Source organism: Rhipicephalus microplus, chromosome 1 (assembly GCF_043290135.1).
Source record: "Rhipicephalus microplus isolate Deutch F79 chromosome 1, USDA_Rmic, whole genome shotgun sequence".
NCBI classification, from domain to species: Eukaryota; Metazoa; Arthropoda; class Arachnida; order Ixodida; family Ixodidae; genus Rhipicephalus; species Rhipicephalus microplus.
Genome location: NC_134700.1, coordinates 247,927,207 through 247,953,358, shown reverse-complemented (window position 1 = coordinate 247,953,358; position 26,152 = coordinate 247,927,207). Strand labels below are relative to the sequence as shown.

The 26,152-nt window shown below is 42.7% G+C and overlaps 2 protein-coding genes across 7 annotated transcripts in view; both read left to right on the top strand.

The window, feature by feature from the left end:
• GckIII (Germinal centre kinase III) overlaps window positions 1-11,526 on the top strand; it is a 120,982-nt gene extending 109,456 nt beyond the window's left edge. For all 6 annotated transcript variants that reach the window (XM_075892699.1, XM_075892704.1, XM_075892689.1 and 3 more), the window contains exons 6-8: window positions 1,348-1,686; window positions 8,888-9,084; window positions 11,175-11,526. In XM_075892699.1, coding sequence (XP_075748814.1) covers window positions 1,348-1,686; window positions 8,888-9,084; window positions 11,175-11,187 — 549 coding nt within the window. In that variant the 3' untranslated portion in view covers window positions 11,188-11,526. The remainder of the gene's footprint in view (window positions 1-1,347; window positions 1,687-8,887; window positions 9,085-11,174) is intronic.
• Window positions 11,527-20,359: 8,833 nt separating this feature from the next.
• Window positions 20,360-26,152, top strand: part of MED14 (mediator complex subunit 14) — a 64,621-nt gene continuing 58,828 nt past the window's right edge. The window contains exons 1-5 of the mRNA XM_037434595.2: window positions 20,360-20,544; window positions 23,087-23,231; window positions 24,322-24,454; window positions 25,225-25,319; window positions 25,759-25,837. Of these exons, the coding sequence (XP_037290492.2) occupies window positions 23,116-23,231; window positions 24,322-24,454; window positions 25,225-25,319; window positions 25,759-25,837 (423 nt within the window). The 5' untranslated portion in view covers window positions 20,360-20,544; window positions 23,087-23,115. The remainder of the gene's footprint in view (window positions 20,545-23,086; window positions 23,232-24,321; window positions 24,455-25,224; window positions 25,320-25,758; window positions 25,838-26,152) is intronic.

Sequence of the window (26,152 nt, the reverse complement as noted above, 5' to 3'; positions counted from 1 at the left end):
TATTGACAGGTCGCCGGAACTGTTCGAGTAATTGCCTTTCTCTATCTCCGCATCTCTACCACAGTGAGAATACACAATCGCGTCACGACACGAAAAACTTCCTGCACCGGAGGCTTGCAAGGGCTAGTCGTGCCAACTGTTCTCCTTGGTCCCTGCGTGCGTGCTGCAACACATGCTTGGTTGATTTCAGGAGTTTTGAGTTCACCATCCGTCCATTGCGTTTTCCTTGTTGGGCTACAGTATAATTATATATACGGCGAAATTCAAGCTTGCTGTTATAAAATTTGTTGAATAAAACTGGAACGATGCCGCTGCCAAGCACTACAGCGTGAAGTTTGTCAACATGTGACGATCGGTATGGGAGAAAGCAGAAAAGTGCACGCTTGCTAATACAACTTTCCTGTCGTTTAAGGCCTTTTCAATTATGTGCAAATGCTTAGGTCCTCCGGTATCGCCACGTCGTGGGACCCAGTTTCTCCCAGTGTTGTCAAGAAGAGCTTCAAGAAAATGGGGCATTTCAATACGCTCAACAGAACCGAGCATGATGCGCTTTGGGAGGGCGGGGACAGCGGCCACAACAATGATATTCAATCAGACCTCTCGATCAGTGATTCCAACTAGACTGCACCTGACTGGATCTGACTGGTTAATGTACATGCTAATTTTGTTAAATTAACAAGTACACTTTGTGCTTCAATTTATTATTTTTTTAAATACCCTCAATGCCCATGGCCTTGAGGGTATAATAAATAAATGCATGTACTAAGTGCATTAGGACTATTGCTCATTATTTAGTACGCGTGCGCATGGTTCGCAAAATTTTTGCGAAATTTGCGTGCTCCCTTCTCAGTGCCCCAAAATTGCAAAATAAGTGCGGAAATTGTGCGAGTAAATATGGCGAGTGCGTTATACCAGAGAATTGTTATAAAGGTTATTTCTAACATTGTACTATCTATTTCATGACTATTTTTCATCTACTTTGTTATAACCGATATTTTGTTAATATCCTTCTTCGTTATATTGAGCTTTGAGTGCATAACTTGTGCTCTTACATACGTGCACATAGTACCTTTCTGTCTTTAAATCGGTGAGGTACACCTTTACTTTATGCATTTCCCCCTGCATCCACAACTTTTTTTTTTACAACGGTTTCGTGCCGCTGTATTATGTACAAATAGTTTTCTTTTAATTCTATCGATTTCTTGACAACAATGCAAAGGGCACCATGTCAGCTATCCATGGCTCACGCTTGCATTAGTCTAATGGCTTACGCTTGCATTAGTCTGGGAATACCCGTGTGTTTGGTGCAGTATGTTAACTTGCTTGTACTGCTTCATTTTCTCGTAGACTCGTCCCTCAAGCATGGCTCCCATGCCGCCGTCATCTTCACCTTACCGGTCGTCGTACAACCGTGACCAGGGTGATGTATCCCCTGATGGGGACAGCTCGCCTCCGCTGGCCAGCAGCCCCAGCAAGGAGCTGCGCAACCATGCGGTGTCGCCCGAGCCCACTTCCCACAGTCGAAGCAGCAACAGCAGCAGTGGGGGCATCGGTGGCAGGGACTCCTCGTCCTCTCTGGGCAGCTTGCAGTCACCACCAGCATCACCCACCAAGTCAGCATCGCCCGCATCTCCACGCGTTGGTGATGCAGGTGGAAGCAGTGCCATCGAGCCTCTCCTGGACGAGGTGAGCCCACCGGAAGAGTTTCAGCATAGTGCCAAGACCTGTGTGAGGAAAACATCCTTGTGTTGCAAGGTGCCTTTCTTTGAGAAAGTGAAGTATGTGAAAGTAGTACTGCAGGTAAATGCAGGTGCCAGCACATTGGCACCATACAACACATGGGCCATTGCAGCAAAATCCTTGCACTCTTAATTTTAATTCATTAGCACAGATCTTATTCCATTATTCTTTACCAAGCATGTACACTTCTATATGTACCGGAAGATATAATTCAGCTCAACTCTGCTTGGCATTTAAAAAGGGAGATGCTGCTCGAGCACACTTTCTTCTTAATATTCACTTTAGAGCAATGAAACTTCCTCTGTTTATAGAACTTTTTCATTGCATGTTGCATGCTTTCAGTTCTACAACTTGACAAAGTGAAAACCTCAACTCTTTTGTTACCGCACGAAAACGGTCATTTTTCATGGGCCTCGGGAAGAACGTTTTTGCCAGTTTAGAAAGTACTCCAGTAAGCATTCCAGCATATCAAACTGTGCACAATATAATGCTGTTTCCAAAAAAATTTATGTCTAGAGCAACAAAATTGTTTTCAGTGAAGAAAAATTTGAAAAAGTATGTAATTCTTGATTGTCAGCTGTTAAACAATGCAATAAAAAACACTATATCTTCAAAAATATTCACAACAAAGAAAATTCAGAATGTACATTTTGAAGAGAAATGACCCAGGAACAGTATGAGAAATAATAAATGTTATACAGAATGTCTCCATTTACATAGACAAAGAAAATCGGAAGTGAGGTGCTGCTTCATTGCTCATGCCATGGGGTGAAGCACTGCTTGCTTTTTTGCGAGACACAAGTGAACTCGTACACTTTTCTCAGTAATTTTTTTTTATTGACAAGAGCCTGCAGGTGTTTCATTATATATAGATGCCCGTGATCTGAACAATTCCTCTACAAATCAGATGTCCAATGAACTTTGTGTTTCCGTCTAGCGTCACCTCTTTCCATGAGCCCCCTCACTCCGCATAGGTTGGCGTTCTAACATATGCATCCCAGCATATTTCCTTGCACTTTTGCGCACCATTTCAGTATGATGCGCAAAAACAATATTGCGCATCAAAGAACAATATTGCGTGCCTTCCTAAAATGTTTCGCGCTGCTACATAGTGGGGGCCAAGATGTGCTCCGGTGACCTTCTTGTCTTGACGAGAAGCTCTGCAGCCGACACCAGCAGACCGCGCCCCAGCGACATATGGACCTCACATGTAACCAGAGCAGCTATAAGATTGTGCACAGAGGTCAGCAGCTACGCACTTGCAGTGATGTAGATAACTTGAGGCCGTAAACGAAACAAACCCATGAATGGCTGTGGATGTCTCAGGCTGACGCAAAACATCGTCGCCATAGAACTTGAAGCTGAGGGGCTGTCATCCTCCGACTCTTAAGCTCGTCCTCAATCAAGATGCGATTGCAATACAATTTCAGGCGGCGCATGTTTTTTGCAGGGCAGGTGTGGACCCATGTGGGTGTGACGTCACTGCCATATGAGTGACTAGTGACACTAGATGCGGCCCTGTGTCTGATATAACGATACAAGCAAAACCAAAACTTCTGGAAACTGGCCAAGTAGGCCACCTCCAGACTTTACGCATGTGGTGGACCTTCGAAAATATTTTTTGTAGATTAAAGCTGGCATACATATCTGACAATTACAGTCAAACCTCGATATATCGAACGGCAGGGCGATCGCGAAATAGTTCGATATATCCAGAATTCGATATAAAAAAATCACGAAAAAAATGTGTCAACAGCTTGCTGAAAACAACCAACAAACCGTTCAAGCATGGTGCAGTAAATACTCACTTGAAGATTCAAACATAGTATTTATTGTGTTGGTTTAAAATATTGAAAAAGAGTAGTCTGCTTTTTGTTGGCCATGGCGTGTTTGACGACTGCGTCCTCAAGATAATCCAGGCGATCCATAAGTGATAGGCCAGTGCCTTCAATCGCGCTGCAGTGGCGACGCACAAGGGCCAAGGCAGCTACGACCTCAACTGATGTCGGGAGCGGAGCACCATCAGCGCTTGCGGGATCCACCTCGGCAGAGTCTTCATTTGGCTGCTCAGCAGTAGCTTTGGCGACAATCTCCACATCCATGAGCTCCGCTGTTCGGAGTTTAACGAACACTGCGAGCACAACGACCGATGCCTGCCGATGCTACGGGGGAGGAGCTTGCAACAAGTGCGCAGTGTGCCGTTGACACCATAGAGACTGCAACGACTGCAAGCTGCAAGGCTGCGGCGTGAGTCCGGGTGTAAAGCATGCACATGGCGCACCCATGCCGGCTCGCCTGACTGCTTTCCCCTCTGTGGCGTTCCCTTTTCCGGCGGAAGCGCGGGCCGCGTCCGAGACAGTTGTCTGCGTCCTTTCCCTCCTATACTTTCCTCCTCAATCTTTACCTCCCACTCCCCCTTCCCCCGTGCGAAGTCGTGTCGGTGCCTTCGTATTGAAAGAAAAAAACAGCTCCGCGCTTTTCACTTTACTCATTCAAGAACCTCTACCGCAAGGCTATGGCGTGCGTACGGGGCTACGTTGAAGTGGCACTCTCGGCGCCATCGATGTGTGCAGCATTCGTAAACACCCGCCGCTCTACCGCTACTTTCGAGAGTTGCGGGAAAGCTCACCGCCTGTCAATGGAGCGCGGGCGGTTTGGGGTGGCTGAGTTCGATATATCCATTATATGTCAAACTTTGTTCGAAATAAAAAATTAATAATGCATGCGATTTCCCGCGTGATATAGCAACCGTTCGATATAGGCAATAATTCGATATATCCGTCTTCGATATATTGAGGTTTGACTGTATTACTGCAAACAACACACTCAGATTGTGAAGCTAACACTTTGAATTGATATTTGACTTACAAAGGTTCTTTCAATTACAGAACTTTGATATTACTGCTGCATAACTACAACGGGCACACACTTTTGTCAAATTCACCAGCCAAGTGCATTTTCCCTACAACACACGCACATTGGCTCACGCAAAAGTCTAGCAATGTGGCCAAAACTGGCAAATTAAGTTGAGTGGCTGGACTAACTACTAGAAAGTACTGGGTTCAGGAAAAACAAATTCAACATGCCAAATCGCCGATTCAAAGCGTCGATCATTCCCATCACTAAACTTCCATAATTTGTTACCATTGATAGTTCAAATAAGGTGTAGAATGCAAAAACCAATTAGGAAGTGCATACAAAATATGTAATAGATGTGAAAAATAATGGACGTGAAAAAGTCCGAATCTCTCCTACCCTAGTAAATGTTTACCTAGAATTTTTATTATATAATAAACATATTAAAGTTTAATCAACATAATCACATTTCTCATACTTTGGAAAAAATTTGGGCGAAACGTCATGCAGGCTCGAGCACCAGAAGTACCTGAAAAAAGAGGGGCACATTGAAAAAAAAAAATAAAAGGCAAAATCTGCATTTTGAGAAGAACAAGTTTTAGAGTTGGAATTTAATTTTATTTATGAAAGAGGTCATTAAAAGCAGTGAAATTAGCACACAAAAAAGAACAATCCTTCTTGTAGTGGCCACTGCCACTAGAATGCGTGAACACCATAAGTTCGTTCCTCACGGCTCTTTCGAGCTGACTCCTCGCAGACGCTTTGCTTACAAACAAAGCCATGAAACGCTTGTCAAACTTTTTACGCTCTATCTGGCAGAGCCTTGTGCTGACTGCAAGCTAGAGAGAAGTTTGACAGGACTTCGAAATCTGAACGAAGTCCAGTGTTGAGGGACACAAAGGTGCCCGTGCTATTTTGTGGCCACATTTGTGCCACATATCATCGTACATAACAGCAATGTCGTCCCCGCTAACTTCTCTTACTGTGAGCTTGTTCGACCTCACAAGAGTGGCGCAGATGGCATCCATTGCCACATCACAAACTTCCTGGCTGATGGCTGCGAATGACCCTTGATGCATTGGTTGTTGCACGCCAACAACTGCCACGAATCACACCAGGTGCTCGTAGTTTATTCCTACAGAGTGTGCCGCCACAACAGCTTTCACGTTGACAGCGTAGCTATCGCCCTGGCTACAGCTTTTTTCATCCATAACAAAGATAAACACCTTGACAAGACATGGACCCCGCAAATAGGCTTTACAGCACATACGAGTGGGCATTCCCCGATCCGTACCATGTGATTTAAAAACCAGTTGCGGTGCTTGAAAAACGCGGCAAAAGAGTGCTTCTTTTTATCATTTCTTCAGCAGCAGCAGCAGCGCAGGAAACTGTCATCATTTGAAGAGTGAGGGTTGACTCTTCGTCTCGTGCAATCGACAATGGCAGGCGGTGGCGGCTCATTATCGGTGGCAAGGTGTTAGAAGACTTCGCACCGTCGGCCTTTGAACAGCTACCTTGTGCTTTTGACGCAATTTTAAAACATTTTCAGCTGAGTCTCGACATTTTTTTTTTTTTTGTCAGGACAGTAGAGGTAATCTTATCAAAACAGGTGAAAACAAACTATCGGTAATTTTAAAGAAAACTCACGTTTTTCGACTTGCATCTGCCCTAAAATGCACCATTTGATAATGCCATAGCAAGTATTGCTGCTTATTTCTATACTTGTAACAAGCAGGTAGTGTCCTTTTTTGACCAAGTCACCAACAGAACTGCCTACATATTGGCTGTCAGCTGCTATAATTCAGGTTGTAAGGTTTTAAATGTGAAGTCGGGTCACACTTTGATATAAAGAATATAATAAAGTGTGCACTTTGTTAATTTAATCTTCATTGCATTGAAAATCTATATCTTATGCAAGGCTTAGTAGCTGACAGATTCCTCTTTTTTTATGTAAATTGGGTTGTTTGAAATTCCTGAATAATACAGCTGTATGAAAAGTTAATTGCTCTTCTACTATTTAAAAAAGTAAAGGTCATGCATGCTGAATCTGCTGCCAACAGTTACATTTGCAGTTCAGTGCTGTGCCAAGAAAGTCATCCTCACTGTGGATTCACAGTGCATGGATACCTGAAATGAGCACAAGTCAAGGCCTCCTTTATGATCAGTAGAAGGGAATTTATCTTGTAAATATTGCTACTGCGGCATTGCCAGCGTCACCCTGGGTATCTTCCAAATCAATGTAGAACTTGATGCCATGTGCTCCGAACTTGACTGCTGCTCCCTGTGCAGTTTGTTGAACGAAATTTCACGAGCTGACGGGCACTGACAAAAATAATTTTGCATTTGCATGGTTTGTGTGACAGCATGATTTGAACTTCATGCGACAACATCGTGACATACAGCAATCTTGTTCATGACTGTCTCATCTTATATTTTGCACTGTCATACATTAATTATTTAAAAAGAAATTTGAGCAATATCTGATACAACATTGAAAATTTGGTATCCATTACACATTAATTCAACAGTAGTGTTCAAAGTCTGGTTTCTTGCTCTACGTTCATATGATTTCATGTAGTAGGCAGCTGGTGCCACACAGATGTGTGTGAGCTTGAAAAAAAAAAAAAACATTACAAGAGCAGTGAACTTAATGGAAACTCTTGCTTGGTGTAGATAATTCTGCTAATTCTATATGCCTTCATTTCGCTAGATATCACTGCTTCATGAAATCAAGAATAGCTACTTTTGACCTCTAGATCATGGAGCGCGAGTATAGGGATATTTGAAAAAAAGTTGTACATCCTTTTCCTCACTGATTGAGATAGCTTCCTGGTTTGGCAACGTCCGTTGTTTTCTCTCTGATAAAGATTGCTTGCAAAATGATGCTGATTTTGTTTGCGAAAGGGCATTGTGCTGAAGCACTACAGTAAAATCTCGTTAATTCGAAATTCATGGAACCAGAACAAGTTCCCAAATCAGCAAAATTGATTAATATCACTTCTATTAGGAAATTAAATGATTGTGTACTATACAGATCTGCTTTTATTTTTTAAAGACACAAATCCTGTTCCTACCTGGCATAAAAGCCCGGTAAAAACCGCAATTCTTGTGATTTTTTTTTTTTTCACAATGTGGCCACATTACGAAATCTCTCCATCTAAATAAATCTAAAACGGGCTTTTCACCTTCTCCTTTCTGACAGTGGGTGAAAACGAGCTTGCTGGCGGCACAATCACAGATAGCATCCTCTCACTTATGAAGGCATGAGTGGCCTAAGTGCACCATGTCATGCACTGTAGTAGCTACCGAACTGACCTTAGACAGCGTCAGCACAGTTTATATATGCTGAGTCAAAACAAAACTAGTTTGCCACAGCCACTATACGTGAACCCTTGGTTGCTAGCTGTGCAATCACAAATGGTGACCAGGCTCTTCCATGATCCTCTGCCCACTAGTGAAGCTGTAATTAATGAATGTTAAATGCAAATAGGCATGAAGCATTGTGGCTTGGCTGCTATTTGTGTGCAGTTTGCACTGATAATAGTGTGGACTATGCCGCACCTCGTTTTTGTTCGCATGGCTTTTTAGCACTGTGTGCGTTTTGTGGATTGTCCGAGTTCGCCAGAATGCAGCCAAATGTATCCAAAGTAACGCGAGTTTATTGCCATTGAATAATGCATACACTTGCCAACACCATAGGTGAAATTCAAATTCAGATTTTCCAAAATAACAAGTCAGGTTAGTGAGGTTTTACTTTATCACCCTGCTGCTTTTACAACTAGTCTCAAGTGTGACTTTCCACGTGATAGCAAAATAAGCACCAAACTACGTACTGTCACAAAAGATGCACAATACACTGCAGTGCGTGCCTTCTAGTGCCTTTAATCAGCACAGTGTTTTACAGTTTATGGCTTCCAAGGTATGGTGGAGCATTGTAGAGGCGACAACCGTGTTACTTCATCGTTGTCCGAAGACTTTGTTCTACTTTCATTGCCACACTGTAAATCACAGTACCTTATGTTTATGTTGCAGTTGGACATTTTGTTATATTGAGGCTATAAAGTAAATTGTGTTGTATTAACATGCAGTTCAATTTGCGTCTGGTGTGTTTCAGAGCTTTGTGTTGTCAAAGCCCAGCTGGTCATAAAATTGATCGCAGCTTTCTATCACTGCATCACTAATAACCTGTTCTGCTGATTCAGGGTATAAAGCTCTGTCAGTCAAACGGTAATAAGCGTTCATTTTGATGTAGTGCACTGAATAGCTCACATGATTCGACGATTTTGTGCAGGCTCAGAGGAGGCATAAGAACAGTCACCGCAACTCTGGCGGAGAACTGACCGAGGCAGTTGAAGAACTGAGGGATGCATTTGAGCGTGCTGAGCGAGCTTGCCCAGGCATCTGTGATGTCTTTCTCTGTGAAATGCTGCACCGACTTGCGCCTGGCCTCAGCCTCCACCGGATACAGGATGCCCTCCAGCGGCTAAGGTTGGTATATTGGTATATTTATTGTATTTATTACTTAACAAATAGTAATATTATGTTACAAGTAACACTGTTGCTATAACAAGGAGTACTAGCAAGTACTACTCATTAGCTGAGTTTTTTACCAGTGAAGCTGTTTAGCAAATCATTCCTTGTTCATAATTATTGTTCATCATTCTCTGCCTGTTTTAGTGTACTGCAGGATGAAGGCCTTATTCAGTGATCTCCAGTTTATCCTAGCTTGTGCGAGCTGAATCCATTTTATCCCTGCGAGCTTCTTAATTTCGACACTCCCTCTCACTCTCTGCCTTCCCCGTCTGCCTTTCCCATCTTTTCATAACCACTCTGTTGCTCTTTCGGTCCACTGGTTGTCTGTCCCACGCATCACATGGCCAGCCTGCGTCCCCTTTTTTTAAATGTTTTTTTTTATTTTTTAATGACTGCAAAACACACGTGTGTATGTGTCTTTTGATAACCACGTTGTGTTGTGTTTACGCCACTTTGACCATAGGCGCCGCAGCAACTCGTATTGAGTGTGACTGTGCACTCCCAGTGTGTACTGATAGTTGAGTACAAAAGGCATCCACTGCCACAGTCTGCTGTGCATTTCTTATCGGAGTGTGCAAATGCGTCAAAGCTTCACTTTACCGATTCCCACATTTCACGGAATCTGAACGATTTCTTTTTTGTTACTTCAAAGGCGGCCTTTCTATGAAGTTATCACTTGCTTGCTTTCCAACCTGTGTTGCGTTTTTGTGAGAGTGATGACGTGAAATTACGTTTATACAGCTCTTTTTAATCGGAAGCTCTGGAGGATCCTGTAGTAGGGTGAACTTTTACACCTTAACGAATGCAACAGAACAAACACAGGAGAAAGAGACACATAAACAGGACAGGTGCTAGATGTCAAATGACATTTCCATAATGTAAAACAATGGAAATGTGCAGACGTGTGCAGAACCCACAAAACTCGCAGCACTACTAACCTAGGTACTTGCAATGTCACTTCAGATAAGTTTTTTTTCCTTTGCAGTTGAAGTCCGAATTTCTGTGTTAAATATTGTTGTAGAGTGTTAAGATGATGCTATTGTAAAGTATATTTTCGGCACTACTGGTAGAAGCAGAATAAGCTGCTCATTACTAATTGGACGTATCACAGATTCTGTTAGCTCAACACTACAAAGCTGTTATGTTTTGCTAATACAGTGAAGGCTCATTAATTGGACACATTAATTTGAAAAATCAGGTAATTAACCACCACATTCTCTGGCCTTGGCCAGCCAAAGCGTTGTTCAGGGGCATCAAACTCTCATAACTTCAGTCATACCTGGCAGCAACCCGGTTAATATGGACAATTGTCTAAGCGCACCGAGTGCGAAGTGCCCTAAATGAGCGAAAATGGAATCGGTGGACAACTGAACTAAGGCGGCGCAGTGTGTGTCGCCATTGTTGTCAGTGTGAATCACATGGTGATGACAGTAACAATGTTTAGGGTTAGTGTGTCGCAAATTATTTAGGAGAGAGAGGTGTTGAGCCATGGCTACATTGTGAGCAAAGTCCCAACTGGCAAAAATAGCAACTTTTACGCTGCTCATATGCAAAGGGCAGTATTTACGTACTCAAGTAAATGGTGTAATATATGTAACATTGGTGTAATATACATTTGTTTCCTTGATACTTTCAGTTATTTGAAATTTAGTTAATTAGGGCATATTTTCTGGTCATGTGAAATTCGATTTAACAAGCTTTTACTGTACTAGTATGTGTGTGTCTACATTTTCTATGAAACTAACATATCTAAATAAGAGGTTGTTTTAGTTGTCACATGTTGAATTTTAGTTCTTGCTGTTGAAAGGTAACAAAATATTTATCGCGGAATAAATCTGCCTCGTACTTTGTCTTTACAGGGGAAGAAAACATTTCATATATGTAAATGAAACATTACAAAGAGCTATACATGACACTTAAGCTCATGGTTCGAGTAATTGGCTTCACCACCTGTCCCTTGCACCATTAAAAAATTACATCTCTCTTCTTAAACAATTTAAGATTTACATATGCTGCTGGTCTGTAACATTTTTTTTCTGTTTCAGGGAAAGTGCGTAATAATTTCTCAACACCGGCCAGCCATAACAAGGGTATCCACGAATCGTAGCGGCCACTACTTGCCACAGCAGTTTTGCGGGTTCCCTCTAACAAGCAGCGGTGTTTGGAACAGCAGCAACCGTTTGCGCATATGCACAGCACATGCAACACCGGTGCTCAATGCCAACCAGCCTGCAGCGCTGCTCGCTTCCTCAGAATGCAAGGCAGCCTGTTCAGTTTCCGTGGGAGTGATGCAGGTGTGTCTGGAACTGGTGTGCACCCAAGGAAAAAGCAGCCAGCCAATGAACTGACAAGTGGATAATGGGGTTGCTTTGTGCAAGCCAATGTGAAACAGTTGCCTCTATACACCTGGGGCAGAATTCTAGCAACGAGAAGCCTGTTCCAAGCTTAAAAAGCCACACACTTGGGTGCAAGTGATTGAAGCGAAGTTTGAAAATGCACGACAGGCTCCTGTTGCCATTGTCATTGGGGACAGCAGCCCTCAGTCATGCCCTATTGTGTTGTTTTTTTCTGTGCAGTGCTGGCTGAATTTGGTGTAGCGATGCCGCAGGGACTGTTGTCTTCACTACAGTTACATTGCACATGCTAGTGCCACCGTTGGCGTCTTTGATCGCATGCGAGAGAAAAAAGGAAGAGCTAGTAGTGCATCTCTGTTGATGAGAGATTGCACACTTGGGGATGAGCCAAGCTTTGATATCATGGCAAGGCAGGACTTGTTCCCCTTTGCTGCACCTTTTGACAGGGCACTTAGCTCTCCCCTTGCCAGTGGCTCTGGCTTGTCTAGTGTCTCCATGTGGCAAGAAAGCCTTTGTTTCTGTTATTTATGTACATCAACCAGACAGTAGAGTGCGTTATCTGCCAGGGTCCTCAGTGAAGCAGTTCGTTGCCAAGCAAGCGAAAGATGTCATTTTAGTCGGTAAAAAAAGAGAAATTGGAATTACCACCAGTCTGGATGCTGTCTTCTTCCTTGCCACTTTTGAAGATTTCAGTTGGACTATCCAGCATCAACAAGTGCTGCTTGTGTGCCAGTGATGTGGTGGAGTAAATCAAGCAAGTGCAAAGCAGAAGATGAATTCGTCACGCAAAGCGCACACCCGTGCTTTTCTTCCGGTGCACATGGACTTGTCAACACATCTCGGTGACCTCGTGTGTGATTTTTGTGTGAGAGCCACCCTGTGTTGTTATGTGTGAGTCTTCCTTTCCAGCTGAAGCTATATATTGTTTTCAGTGCTCTTTGACATCCCACTTCATTTTGTTATTTCTTTCCTTAAGCCACCTTAGAGAAGTGCTAACTTTTGAGTTCTGGGCACTTATGCACCGTGGTGCTGCTAGCCCCACTTGTGAATTTTTTTTTTTTTTTTGTTGCTGCCTCACGAGTAATGAGCACACCCTTTCACTAAAAGTGTACTTAATAATGGCTGAGGAGAACAGGTGTGGAGTATGGGATGCAAGACTGTAAAGTCATAAGGAGCTTAAGGCGTCGCTATCTCATTCTCTGCCTACCCCAGTTTCTTTCAATCGAATGATTGAAGTTAATCCTCTCCACAGCAGCAGCACGCAGTTGTCATCCAGCCACACTACACTGCTTGTGTAAAAGGCAACATTTACTGCCTTTCACAAGCTGCTGTGGCCTGTTTGTGCTCTTGATGCCTAGCTCAGCACAAACCAGCTATTCAAACATCAACAGCAATCCAAGTTGACTCGTCTTGTCTCGTGACGTAAACTTCTCGCAGTGACATATCATACTTGTTGAAGGCAGTCATGAGGCTCTAGTTGTTTGTACAGCATTAAGGGAAAAAAAATAAAGTAAATAAAAATATTTTTTTGTAAGCATGGAGCAAGCAGTGAAAAAAGACACCCAACTGCTGTGTTAACATCCAAGGTTGTACAGTTTTCATGTGCCTCCCACCTTGTTCCTTTTGTCCTTGTTCTGCTGGCTCTTGCCTTGTGCACATGTGCTCCTCTATGGAGAACTGTGTGGAACCAACTGCATATGCAGGGCACTGCCTTGTGAGTGCCGCACTGGTTCATAATCTACTTAGTAGTGATGCAGAGTTACAGAGGCCTTAGTTTTAAATTATGGCGTAGTGTGGATTGCAAATGTGCGAGTTCAGGTGATGTTTTATTTTGTACTGCTAATCATGGGACCAGCTGTGTCGAAATCATTTGCAGCTAATAAATACAACAGGAAAAATCAATACAAGGGCTGATTGTTGTCACCTTTTGCTGCTTGATTGAGTCAACCAGAGCACTAAGGATGTTGGGAACATATAGTTTTGTTTCACGTTTTTTCCACTCTTGGCTGTACTTTCAGCCAGTAATAAGGAGGTGAACCACTGAAAACACTTAGTGTTCACTTGATGCAGTTAAATCCATTAAGTTGACCTACAACCACAATTAGTGAACATGATATGGACGTACATATTCCTTGTAATGCATATAAAGTGACAGCTGTGATTAAAGTCGGCAATACATGACTGCAGGTCATGCTGCTTGCAACTTTGCATCACTACTGCAATGTACACGCCAGTGTTTACCTCTCGCCACAGTGACGAGACGGTTTCAGAAGTCGAGTTGGAAATATCTTTCACTGTTAAATTGTGCAAGTAAGACTAATTTAAAGCTCTTTATTAAACTGCTTACTTGAGCACCTTGACATGTGCTGAATCGTCTTTAGGATTCCTGTTCATACCTGTTGACCATAAGCGGGCACGTCCAGTGTTGTCTTATATCTTAGTATTCAAGACGAGGATTACCCTCTTGATACATGTACCTTCACTCAGAGTACCTAGAGTCTATAGAGCCTCCTATTTTTACTTCACATGAAAAGGAGAGGGGGAGTTGCAGTAATTTTCATATACTGCGTAGAGTAAAGATATGAAAGATTGCTATTCTGCAAAAAGTATTTTTCATTTCTGAGTAACTGGGGCCAGAATAAAGAAAATTATTTAGTGTAAAAAAGAAATAGTGGAGGCAGGAGTGAAAAGGGGGCAGTTTCAACTTCCAAAGAAAAAGCAAGAACCAAGGACTTACCTTGTGCCAGTCTATTATGTGCTTGCTTCATATTCAATCACATGACATGTTGGTGGCTGCATTTGCAGCCTATAAGTGGGTCGTAGGGCTACATGGTTGGAGTTGGAAATGAGCCATTCATTGTTATATTGGAGCACGGGTAGACAGACACTTCCCTTCCCTGGTGCATTGTTGCTACATGCAAAAATTTGTTCCTGCCTCCTGCACAATGAGCTTGGCTTTTGTTCCTTGAGTATAGGTCAAGTGTGTTGTGATTGGCCCTCCCTGCCACCTTTAGACTTGTCGAAGGTGTAAATTAGGTTTTTTGATGCTCTGCTGCTGCAAGAACAGACCTGTACGTAGAGACAGAGGCAAGAAAAAAAAAAAGGGAGTTTCTATTTTTTGTCCTTTCCCTGCCGAGCTCTCTTTACAGTGCACTGTCTACAGGAAGATGTAAATACAAAGTGTGACATATTGAATGACAATAAATTTTTCAGAAACAGCCTGATGTCTTTTGCTCCTTTATCTGTGCCCATCTAGAAATGGCCTCTAGTGTCTGCAAAGTTCTGAAGTGCTCACACTTCAGAATTGTAGCTTAACCTAAATTTTAATGACCTAGGCTTGACACCCTGCGTCAGAAATACCGAAGTATACATGTATTCAGTCAACTAATATATACCCGCCTAGCAGGAGCCAGTGTGTGACTTGTGTATATTAGAGGCATAAGTTGGCAGAAAAAAGTGCAACTAACTCAAACTCGCTCAAGAAATATGTCTTGCGCTTTGGACTCGCTCAGACTCGGAGTCGCCAAAATTTTCCTAGCTGAACTCATTCAGACTCGCACTCTCAAAAATTTTCTTCAACCGGACTCGCTCGGACTCAAACTTTCCAATGCATTACTCACCCGGACTCTCTCAGCTCGATCTGAGCGAGTCAGGGTGAGTCGACTCGTGTGTAAGTGCGCCGACCTACGATTGGAGGTGCACAAAACAATGTAGTAGTAGTTTCACTTACCCTTTATAGAGTTACTCAAACCTCGATATAACGAACTTGAATGTAACGAAATATTGGTTACAACGAAGTAAATAAATAATCTTGCAATAGTGTAAAGAATATACCTTTAACTAGTTGTTAGTTATAAAGAACTTATTTTGTGCGAGATGCAACTTTTGGTGTGATGAGGTTTAAGTGTGATAGCCAACTTGCATCCTCTGGTAATTTACTATGTGTTTGTTATCTACAGACAACTTTCCTCTTAAATTTGCTCATATAGGTCCTTCCAGTGTGGCAAAAAGACAACTCTTCTTATCGTCTTGTCATCTCTGCGCTGCGAAGGCCTGTTGAACTGAGCCAAATCATAGATACGCTTTGTTGCATCTTTCTGCTTTCAAGCTAACTGTGGGTCACTCTCGTCTCGAGGAAGCATGCTACTACACACTTATAAAAAATTGAAAATGTATGCAATTTTCTTTGTGTTGTGTAAAAAAGGAGCAAAATGGACTCTTTGCGGTAGTCAGCTAAAACTGGCTAATTATTGACTAGGCAGATGTTCTTTATACAAATTATGTTAATGCAAAAACAAGGTGAACAAGAATGATAGGCATAGTCTGAACAATAATTAGGCACAAAAAAAGAGCAGGCTCTGGTAGCTTTATGCAGAAGTAAGAGTGAAACATTATTTACAAAACAGGAAAGTCAAGACGATGGTTATAGCGCGAGAACAAAACGACAACACAGAGACAAGAAGGACACTATCGTCATGCCATACCAACTAGCCCAAGCTGCCACACTTCTAAGAAAAGTCAAGTTTGAGAATTTATGGTTAAATTGCTGGAAGATTTACAGGTTCCAATATACTGGGGTGTGAACTCTTAAATCTGTTCAATTTCCTCTCAACCACACTATGTAATGAAAACTAAGCGGGCTGTTTGTTCCACATGGTTTCCAAGTTCACACTGTGAAAGTTAACCATTTAGAAGTCACACTAATTCTAAGCTCCGGCAGAAAATAACAGTGGATTTGGTGTGAGAATAATCGGGAAAAGAGGGAACTATGATTATGTTTAGAGGAGAACAAATGTTTATTGATTCTAAAGTCATCTATAACAGGACGTAGTCTAGACCATGACTGTCAGCCATCTTCCCAGCTCTTTTTATGGCCCGAAGCTGGACCCTGGGTTCTTAGTATACTTTTCCATGCCATAGGTGAGGTAGTGACTAGAGGAAATCAGCCTTTCCTGCAGTTCCATAGAATATTAGAGATGGTGGCTATTTCCCAGCATAATGAGCAATGGGTACTAATGAGGCAAGGGTGGAAACGTGAGCCAGAGACGAGGGTTGCAATCTTGTACACATTGTCTTCTGTCCCATCTTGGGCACATGGTTTTTGGTCATGTGATTGGCTGGAAGCCAGCTGTTTCGGGCCAATCACATTACCAGGAACCAAATGTGTGCTACATTTCCCAACAGACATTTTCACTTCATTTCAATGCTTCACTGACATGGCACTAGACAAAAGTATGCTGTCTCAGTTTCCTTCTTTGATGGCTCATATCCACTCCAGGGGATTGACAAAGATTTGGAGTGGTATAATACATTGTTGAAAGTCTCACAACCACTACACTCAGGGGCACTGCAAAAGAATCAGACAACATAACATGGCAAGAGCTTTAGTTGGGCCCTGAGGAGCAGATCCAGAGCAGCTAAAAGTCCGCCTCCCCTCCCCAAGATATGGTCAGGCAAATAATCAAGTGAGTTAAGATGTACTGATGTTGCTACTCGAGCTTTTCAATGAGTAATGTAAAATGCAATATGAAAATGTTCTGTTTGAAATAAAAAGGTATTGCGATTACATCATTCCAATGTGGACATTTCAAGTTACGTGAGTAAATAAAAAAAGTGGTTAAAGAATGAACGGAAGGCATTTATTTTTGCGACTCTCACAAACTGGCTGCAGAAAAGCTGCTTCATGACAGTTTGTCACTAACATTGTCCGCCTTGCGCTCTGCCGATGCCCATAACTGCAATCCAAGCACTATAATATCAAATTTGGCATTTGGGTGCATGCCTTACATTTCTAGCAGATGCCATAAACGGTCTATTGACCGCCGAAGCAGCAATTTAATTAGCTGCTATACAGTCATTATCTCATGTGTTGTTTGCGAATGCCGGAGTGGCAGAAATCCGCGATCCCCAGACATATCCTCGTGTTCGCAGCTACTATCATTGCACTGCAGAAAAAATCATTCAAAGGAAAAGGGTCTTCTTTTCTTTAGGATTGTTGTGGAAGCTAAGGTCTTTCTCACGGGCAGAAAAAGCACACTGAGGCACAGAGTAGTACTTGACCATTGCGCAGCACTCGATCACCACCGGGACGTGTGGAGGGTTCACAGGTCCACGTGTTTGCAGGAGCAGAGTCGCCACGGTGATGCGGTCTCCATTGACGGCATCGGCTGCGCACATTCAACAACGTGCCTGCGTCGTACACCGCCGCGCCGTCGATGAGACATCGCGACGTTTCGCTAGCTGTATCTACATGCTTGTAGATGATGGAGAAAGGCTGGCTTATTTATGTTGCGAAACACCCGAAGTAATTAGTATCACACGGAGGAAACTGCAGATGGCGAGCAATAACACTTACATATAGTTTCACTTTCTTGCCAGCAATACAGTAGGCGGCATCGCGACGTGCTTATCGGCCATCTGTGAGGTTTCTTGGCCCTCTCAAGTGGGCTGCAACTAAAACAAACTCATAATAGCCCTCGAAAATATTCGTTGTGGGCGCTAGCTGACCCTCGCGAGGCTGTTCGTTCGACAATGTTCCCGCCAGAAGGAGACGATCCGCGCACAGAAGCAGCGCCAGCTGCAACGAGATTGAGCAGTACTGAGACTGGTAGATATTCTATGGCGGAGTAGGCGAAGTCCATGGTGTTCGTTCGACAATGTTCCCGCCAGAAGGAGACGATCCGCGCACAGAAGCAGCGCCAGCTGCAACGAGATTGAGCAGTACTGAGACTAATAGATATTCTATGGCGGAGTAGGCGAAGTCCATGGCGGAGTCGACAAACTCCACTTCAAGAGCTCGAGGCCAATAGAGTTTCTCACGAACTATGAGAAATTATCAGCCCGCCCTGGGCCGGTTCGCTCCTCCTTAGGCGACCTGGTCACCGCCGGGTTCTCCCGGGGTCACCATATCGACGCCCAGCTTAGCGCGGACACTGCTCTGGAGGTGCCCCTCTTTACAAAGAAAAAATGAAGAATTTTCTGAGAACTCCTTTCATTTAATGCTCACGAGTCCGGTTCTCATACAACTCAAGGCTGTCCAGAAGGCCCACGATGTGGCGGTGAGGCTGGGCCTCCCCGTCCCAACGTGGGAGCGGCTCGCGATCCTACCCCTATAAAACGGGGGTGGAATCCTTCAGGACCCCAATAAAAGTTTTTCATCCATCCATCCATCAGCCCGCGCGCACTTTCTCGTGTTTCACAGCAATAGAGCTGTACTTCTTCATTGATATCTGCTAGCTTGATACATTTCTTCTCGTCATTTATGCGGCATTGGTCCGCGTCCTAAAATAAACTGTATTAGCCTTCTTTAATGGAAATCGAAACAATATACCGAAACTACTGCAGCGTGCAGGAACAGCGGCAATTAAGTTTCTTGTCTTGTCTTGTCGCCTAGGATATCTTGGCTCATACCCACAAATTAAGTTTCACACCAGTTCTTACTTGGACGAATCTTAACATGTCCACATAATTATATACGCATAAAATCAGATTATTGCTCTATTCTAAGAATAAATTTGTTTATGTAAATATTTGTATGCATTACATTAAGCACCACACTTGCCTATAGGCTATCGGTAATCTTTCTGTTATATCTCCATCATTCTAAATCTGAACAGTAAATTTTAAAGCCACTAGATTCTTGGCCAATCTCCCACAGTGGGTATGCGCCACTAACAATAGGAGAACAACAACAACAACGAATCTTCGTCGTCGGTTGGTGCATGGCACAATAACGTGCACTGGCATCGTGCGTTGTCGTTTCCGGTGCGCTGCAGCTGTCGCGCCACCGCCCATTTCATTCATCGAAATTATGTTGTGGGAGCGTCGCCGCCATCCGCCGTAATGCATGATTCGCAGGCTACGCGCCAAGTTTCGCTATTGGCTGAACGCCGAAGACTACACGCCACTCTTAGAGAAGACCCTGGGCGATCTGCGCAGCGATGACACCGACGTGGCCATTCGGGCAGCAGATTTCGTGCTGGGTCTCTTTCCGCTTTTGCAGGCGCCATCGTTGAGGGTGCACTACAACGACATCGTATGCGCTGCATATAAACAGCTTGTCTGCACCGACGGTCTGGTACGCTCTAAGATGTCCGAATTGCTGGAAATGATGATCGCTCTGGACATGCAAGCTACCACCGAGCTTATGCTGTTTCTCGCGGACGAAGCCGACAGCATGCAGCTCGCCGGCATCCTCACGGCTTTCTGCAAGGTTCTGCGCAGCGACATGTGTATGAAGGACTTCCCGAACCAGCGGGTGCTAAATTTTTTCGAGAAATACCTGGACAGCACGGATGACAGCATTCGCAGCAAAGCGATAGCCGGTGCCCTTCTTATGGACTACTACTTCAAGGCAGCGTCGCCGAAACTGGAGACCGAAGATGAACCATAGCTGCAAATGTGGTCGCCTCTTGGTTACCTCTCGTTGCAAGGCTGAACGGTTATCGAAAATTCAAGCAACACGCTGTGCTTTTGTCGTTGTGTCGAGGTGCGGTCAGACTGCAGAGCCCAATCGATTTACTTTTGCTCGAAGTTCTGACGCTACTGTGCGCCAGGCGAAATGTGCGTTAAACATATAAAAGCAAACGTCACATCTGGTGTCACTAAGTCTTTGAATTAGTCAAGGACAGTAGCGTGACATGTAAAGAATGCTTTCAACTTAATATCGAAACCGAAACTATACGTTTATGACTGCTAGTAGTTGGTCAGTGTATACTTGTACATACATTATTTGCAAAAAAAATTAAGTAAAAAATACATTTACGACAATTTAAGTTTTGTTTTCACAACTTGTACATACCATATTGCATTGTTTCAGTTTCCGGATCCGTTTATTGGTACGCCGTACGCTAGTAAGAAGATGGAGTATGCTGTGGTGTAGATAGTTTATTGCCTGCATCTTTAACTGCTGTTTTTAGTTATTTATTTTCAGCGATGGCCTGTTTTCTTGTGACTTGTTTTCACTTTTCTCCTTACTCATGAGCTGCTCACCTCGATACCTATGTGACGCGCTTGTTTGTGAGAACTTCGCAAGTTCAGCCTGACGACGTATTTGTAACAGGTAAGTCATTGACGCTTCCTCAGATCTGCCGCTACTTCACACGTGGTTTTGTAGTTATGAGCTTTCTCTCTCTCTCTTATTTGCTACACGTGGACTTATTATACTGCGTGCAGATTAAGCTCATTTACAGAAATCGAGTTTTGTACTGGGGTACGAAGGGCTGGCAGATCTCTCTCAGCTGTCGTGAAAAGCGCGTCTTGTTCGCGTTTTCACTTTTGCAGTAAACGTGTTACTTTGGAAAACACCAAAGTTCTGTCGTCTTACGCGCTATGCAAAAAATACGAAGGTCTGGCTTGATCAGTAGCATGTAATTTTACGTAAGTCCGTGCACTTTAGTATGCCATTCCAACCAGCTGATCCCTTGTCAGGTGCCTTTTACATGCGTTGCATCTTGTCTCCCTGTTGCATCGGAGTGCGTACAAATATAGCTAAAATATTTATAACTGCTAAGTTTGAATTTGCATTCGTGTAACGATGTCAACAAGTTCGAAAATTTTGAGAAGGGCACACTTGATTGGTGGAAGCCCGCATCGGTGTTCCCAACTGTACAAATTGGAAACGGCTAAATGGCGTACCGCACTGCGCCGGTCAACTTGTCGCAGTTGGAGTTATAGCTTTGATGAATGCGGATTATCACTGTGTGTAAACGCTACAGCAGTAATATTAGTTGCCTATATTTTACTCGCTCGTTTAGGTTTTTCGTGTGCTGACGTGCTGATGTTAAGTATTAATCCTAGGCGTTTTTACTTGTACTGAATGTCACTCTCAATTGTATTTCTTATGGGCATGTCATAAATTCTTTGAAAAGTCAGTAATGTTTTTTTTTTCAAACAAGAGAAATGTACTTAATACGTGAGGAGAGGGTATAAGCATCGAAGTAAGTCGTGCATAGTTGACTAACAACCAGATCACCAAGGCGGTTGGATTCATGTCTGAATGGTGGTGAATAGTAATCATTGCGTGTGTATTTTCCAGTGTTGAAGGGAAGCTGAAGTAGCTTTAGAACTTGGTAGAACTTTATGGTAGAGGACCCACATTCTTGCCGATGATATTTCATTTTTTTCTGTGATTTTAGCAGCAGGGGCTTTAAGTACGCGGGAAAGGTTATCTTGCTCCATCCACGTAAGCACTCTGAAAGTGTGCGCATGGAATTTCTCTCACTTGGTAGTCTTGGCGGAGCCGCGGTGTACCGCAGTGTAATATTCCTGCTGCTGTTTACAGGATTGTAAGTGTGTTGCGTATGAAGCAGAGGCTCAAGTTATTGTAGAGATGCTGAAAGTCCTGTAGCCAGATTACATTGTCTGCTTTAACGACAGACAAACACAATGTGAACAAGCGTCTTATATCTTAACACTGGCCCCCCTATGGCTAGCTTTGTCGACACGGTGTTGCTGTAGCTAATTGCATGAGCCATGCTTTAACATGGTGCTTTTGCAGATGTTGCGTCTTTACCAGAGATGAGGTCAATGTGTTTGCTCAGCAACTCAAGAAGCTCTGCGGCCATACAGCTGTCTTCTTTATGTATAGTAGGGAAAACTCCTGTCATGAGAAGAAAGAGTAATGTTGCGTATTAGGAAAGAGCATCCTCCCGTTAATACCGTTATACTTGCGAACACATTGGCACATATTGATTGACATCATTATTTGAAACTTCAGTGATGTTGACTATAGACGCTGATATTAGAGTGTACTAGAAACAATTGCAGTACACTCTACCTATATACAGAAATTTCTCCCGACAACTCAGTTGCAGTGCGCTAAACGATGTGAACCGACCTAACTGCCATTTTTATGTAAACACGGGACTTCACAGACGGTGTGCAAGCTGCTTTCACGAAACCTAGTTCATCATCAGACGTTTCAAGGGTCAACTTTAAATGTCTAACATGGCGTTCTTCCTTATGAGCCATTAAAAAAAAAGAACCTTTTTTTAATGGCTCATAAGAAGCTTCTGTTGGTATTTACACAGGGTATTTAAAAAATGTATCCAATATTATTCAAAAATTACAGAAAGAAGGCGTTTTTGTGCTATGTGCGGCATTCCCTTTCCTGTGGCAGAAGGCATCTTCAGATGTATACAAAAATAATTATGGAAGTAATTATAAAAATTAAAGCAAGAAGCTTTTTAACTAGTAGAAATTGCTGGTCGAGTCGAATGGGCAAATTCAAGGTCTTCCTATGAATAGACCATAGGCACTTAAAAATTTTGGAAAGATTGCCACTGGTAATCAACATGGAGTGATGAAGTCTGGCTAATTTAGCTGGCGAAAACGACGTACCAAACAGCGCGTATACCATTCACTTCAAAAACTCCCACAATGACGACTCTGTCTTCGCATTGGGGGAGAATAATAAGCAAGCATTGATAAGTGGCCACGAAGCGATGTGTTTAGATTGACGGTTGATAACGGCATGCCTCTCTTGAATGTGTCATAGTACATGTAGGAAAGATATGCAAGCTTATATATAGCTTTCCAGTGGCACTGCTATGTTTATAGAGTGCTCAACAATGCTTTTGTGTTTATTTTGTGACATTTTGCAGTGATGGAGTGACCAGAGTGGGATGTGAAGATGTCTATGCAGGTTGCCAACGTATCCCCAGGGGGTGCAGGGAGCATACCCTTGGGGAGGCTCATTGACTTCATCTTGCAGAGAACTTACCATGAACTGACTGTGCTTGCTGAGCTGTAAGTGCCTTTTTGGTTTATTAAGGTCTTCTTGGAGTCTATTGCATAGGGTGTGATACTATAGGAATAGGAAATAAGGAACTCTTGTAACACCAATCATGACGATGAAATGGTCGTGTTGACCTTTGGACAGTTAGCACAAAAATAGAAATTTGGGTGTGATATGCCCACCACTGCTGATCATGGGCAGTTATGTATGGGTTAATGAAGAAAAATGATAGAGCAGCTGGAACTCTGACAAATAATGCAAATAGCATACCTGTAAATGGTAATGCTTAAAATAAAACAAAAGCATTATGGGTTGCAATAGTTCAAGTGTCTTGAAATGGGCGAGAATCACTATCGGTGAGCATATTTGAAGGCATGTTACTTCAATCTTATATTTGCTCATGCTAATATACCAAGTGTCTATTGTGCAATAATGTAACACAATACATGCATGTATGTAGCTGCACAAATTGTTGATGCATTCGCTGCAGCTGATGACAGTGCTCAATCTTTAGCTGGAAAAGCCTCAACCACCCTCTTGTTATGCGGCTTGCATGGTGGGACACTTGATGTGACTCTGTGCTTCTCCCATGCAATATTACATCTCTTGATGTGACTCCTTGTCCCACATGACAACCATCTATGGTATTTTTTCTAAGCAGTTTCAAGCACTGACATGGCTTTGTGGTAGAATTCTTGCCTGCCAAGTAGAATAACAATGTTTGATTCAGGCACGAATCTTGATTTTTAACCTTTGCATTCATTGGCATCTTTCACTCATGTATAACACCGATTTTTGCTCACAACCAATGATGTTAGTACCACTGTTTTTGTAAAACAGGACCTCTAACGGTAAGGCATTAAAAAAAGAAGCTGGATCAGTCTAATATTGATAGCGCTTAGACGTCTGAGCGCGACCACTTTGAAATGCTCCAAGCAGGAGTGTTATACTCTGAAAGAACTGGATACGGCTAGCGTAACATAAGCATCTCAAGAGAACTCTGGAAGGCTAGAAAGTGACAAGCCAAATCTATCATTAGTTCATCAGTTGGGAATTACAATGAGTTCCGGGTGGTCACGGTTGGCACTCCTTCTTTTCTAGGCTTCCTCGCAAGACAGACGTGGAACGAAAGATTGAGATTGTGCAGTTTGCCAGCAGTACACGGCAGTTATTTGTTCGACTGCTTGCACTGGTCAAATGGGCAGCAAGCGCAACCAAAGTGGAAAAATGTGCAGTAAGTGTCCCCAGCACTCTATTGTTCTGTCCCGAGAAATTTCTTACAGCTTGCTTTTGAAGAGCATAAAGAAGAAAAGCGATTTTTCTTGTGTATGTTAATTAGGTTTTCACGGTGCCGATATCACCACTCTTGCCTTGAAAAGATGCCAGATGAACTAGAAAATTTGCAAAAGGGAACTACAGGTGGTGGTGCCACTATGAAGTTCCTTCACAAACTTGCGTGAGCTCGCAGATTTTGATCTTGTCTGCTATGGCCAACATAATTTTTTATCAGTAAAAATGATTTACACTGTGTTCTAAGGTAGCCAGAGACAAAATAGCAAGTTTCAGAAAATTTCATTGAACCAACGTTGTCAAAATATAAAAAGAATTACTGGAATATGTCATATCACGTTGACATTCGTGTGCCAAAGTTCCAGTATGAAATTTATAAATTAAGGTTTGACCTTCATTTATTTTATTTTCTGATAACTATTACACATTTAATTTATTACCTTCTCTTGCATTGCAATCATGATTGCTACGGCTAAATTTCTGTGGCATTATAGACTCCCTAGTCAAGCTTACAAAATTATTTAGCTTTGATAACTGTGATGTTGTAGTCAACTGAATGGCATATTGTATCTTTACTGATTCACTTGATGATCACTGCGAGCACAAGTTTGCGACCTATGAGGCCACTTCCACATGTAATGTGCTAGTATATCTTGGTGCATGTTAGTAATGCTAGCCCGTGATAATTGTTGCCTTGTATTCCCACCTCTTTAGAACATCGTAGGATTTTTGGACAAGCAGAACATGCTGTTTGTGGAGACAGCAGACATTCTGGCCATGATGGCAAGAGAGACGCTTGTGCAAGCAAGGTGGGTATTCCGCCTATTGCCTACAGGCTGTTAAAATGAGTGTCGCTGATGTCAGTGATTGTCATGTGTTTATTGGCTGAGCCAATATTCACCTCAAGTACTTGGTTGTGATACAGCAACTTCGCTGTTGTTGGAATGTTTGCATGCTCTGATCCGATTAACAGTCCTCACTCAGTGCAAACCATTTGTGATTTTATCAATTATCGTGCCAGTTGTTTTGAGGGCATAATTGCACATGTCCTGTAAAATCTAGTAAGAAATTGAGTGCAGATGTTTGATTTCACAGTGGACTAGCAAGCTTTTTTTTTTTTTGACAATTAATCAGGGTTTGGGTTGTGGAAATGTGTTGCTTTTTTATGTATAGGTTGCTCATTGTAACAGTAATTTTGATGTGCAAATGCTGTTTTTAAGTGGTGATTTCTGTTTTGTCTCCATGCAGATTGCCTAGCTTTCACATACCGTGTGCTGTCGAGGTTCTGACATTGGGCACATACTCTAGGCTGCCGACGTGCATTCGGGTAAGCTTTATGCACTAGTTCTGTGATAGCCCCATAAGGTTTATGTTGAAGTGCTTTTTCCACTGTTGACTGAAAAAAAACAGCTATTGGCTGCCTATTACATTTTAATTGTTATTTATAGTTATGCAAGAGCTTAAGCCGTTAGTGCAGAACAGAAAAAGGGGGAAGTTGACAAATTGCTTTTTATGGTCTGTACTTTTATTTTTAAAATGATCCTTCCATGCCGTCGCTATTGCACATAATCCCGCAGTAGAATGTATATTGCACTATTTTTTCCTTCTCAGTTCTCTCATTGCTTTTTTTTTTCTGTTACGG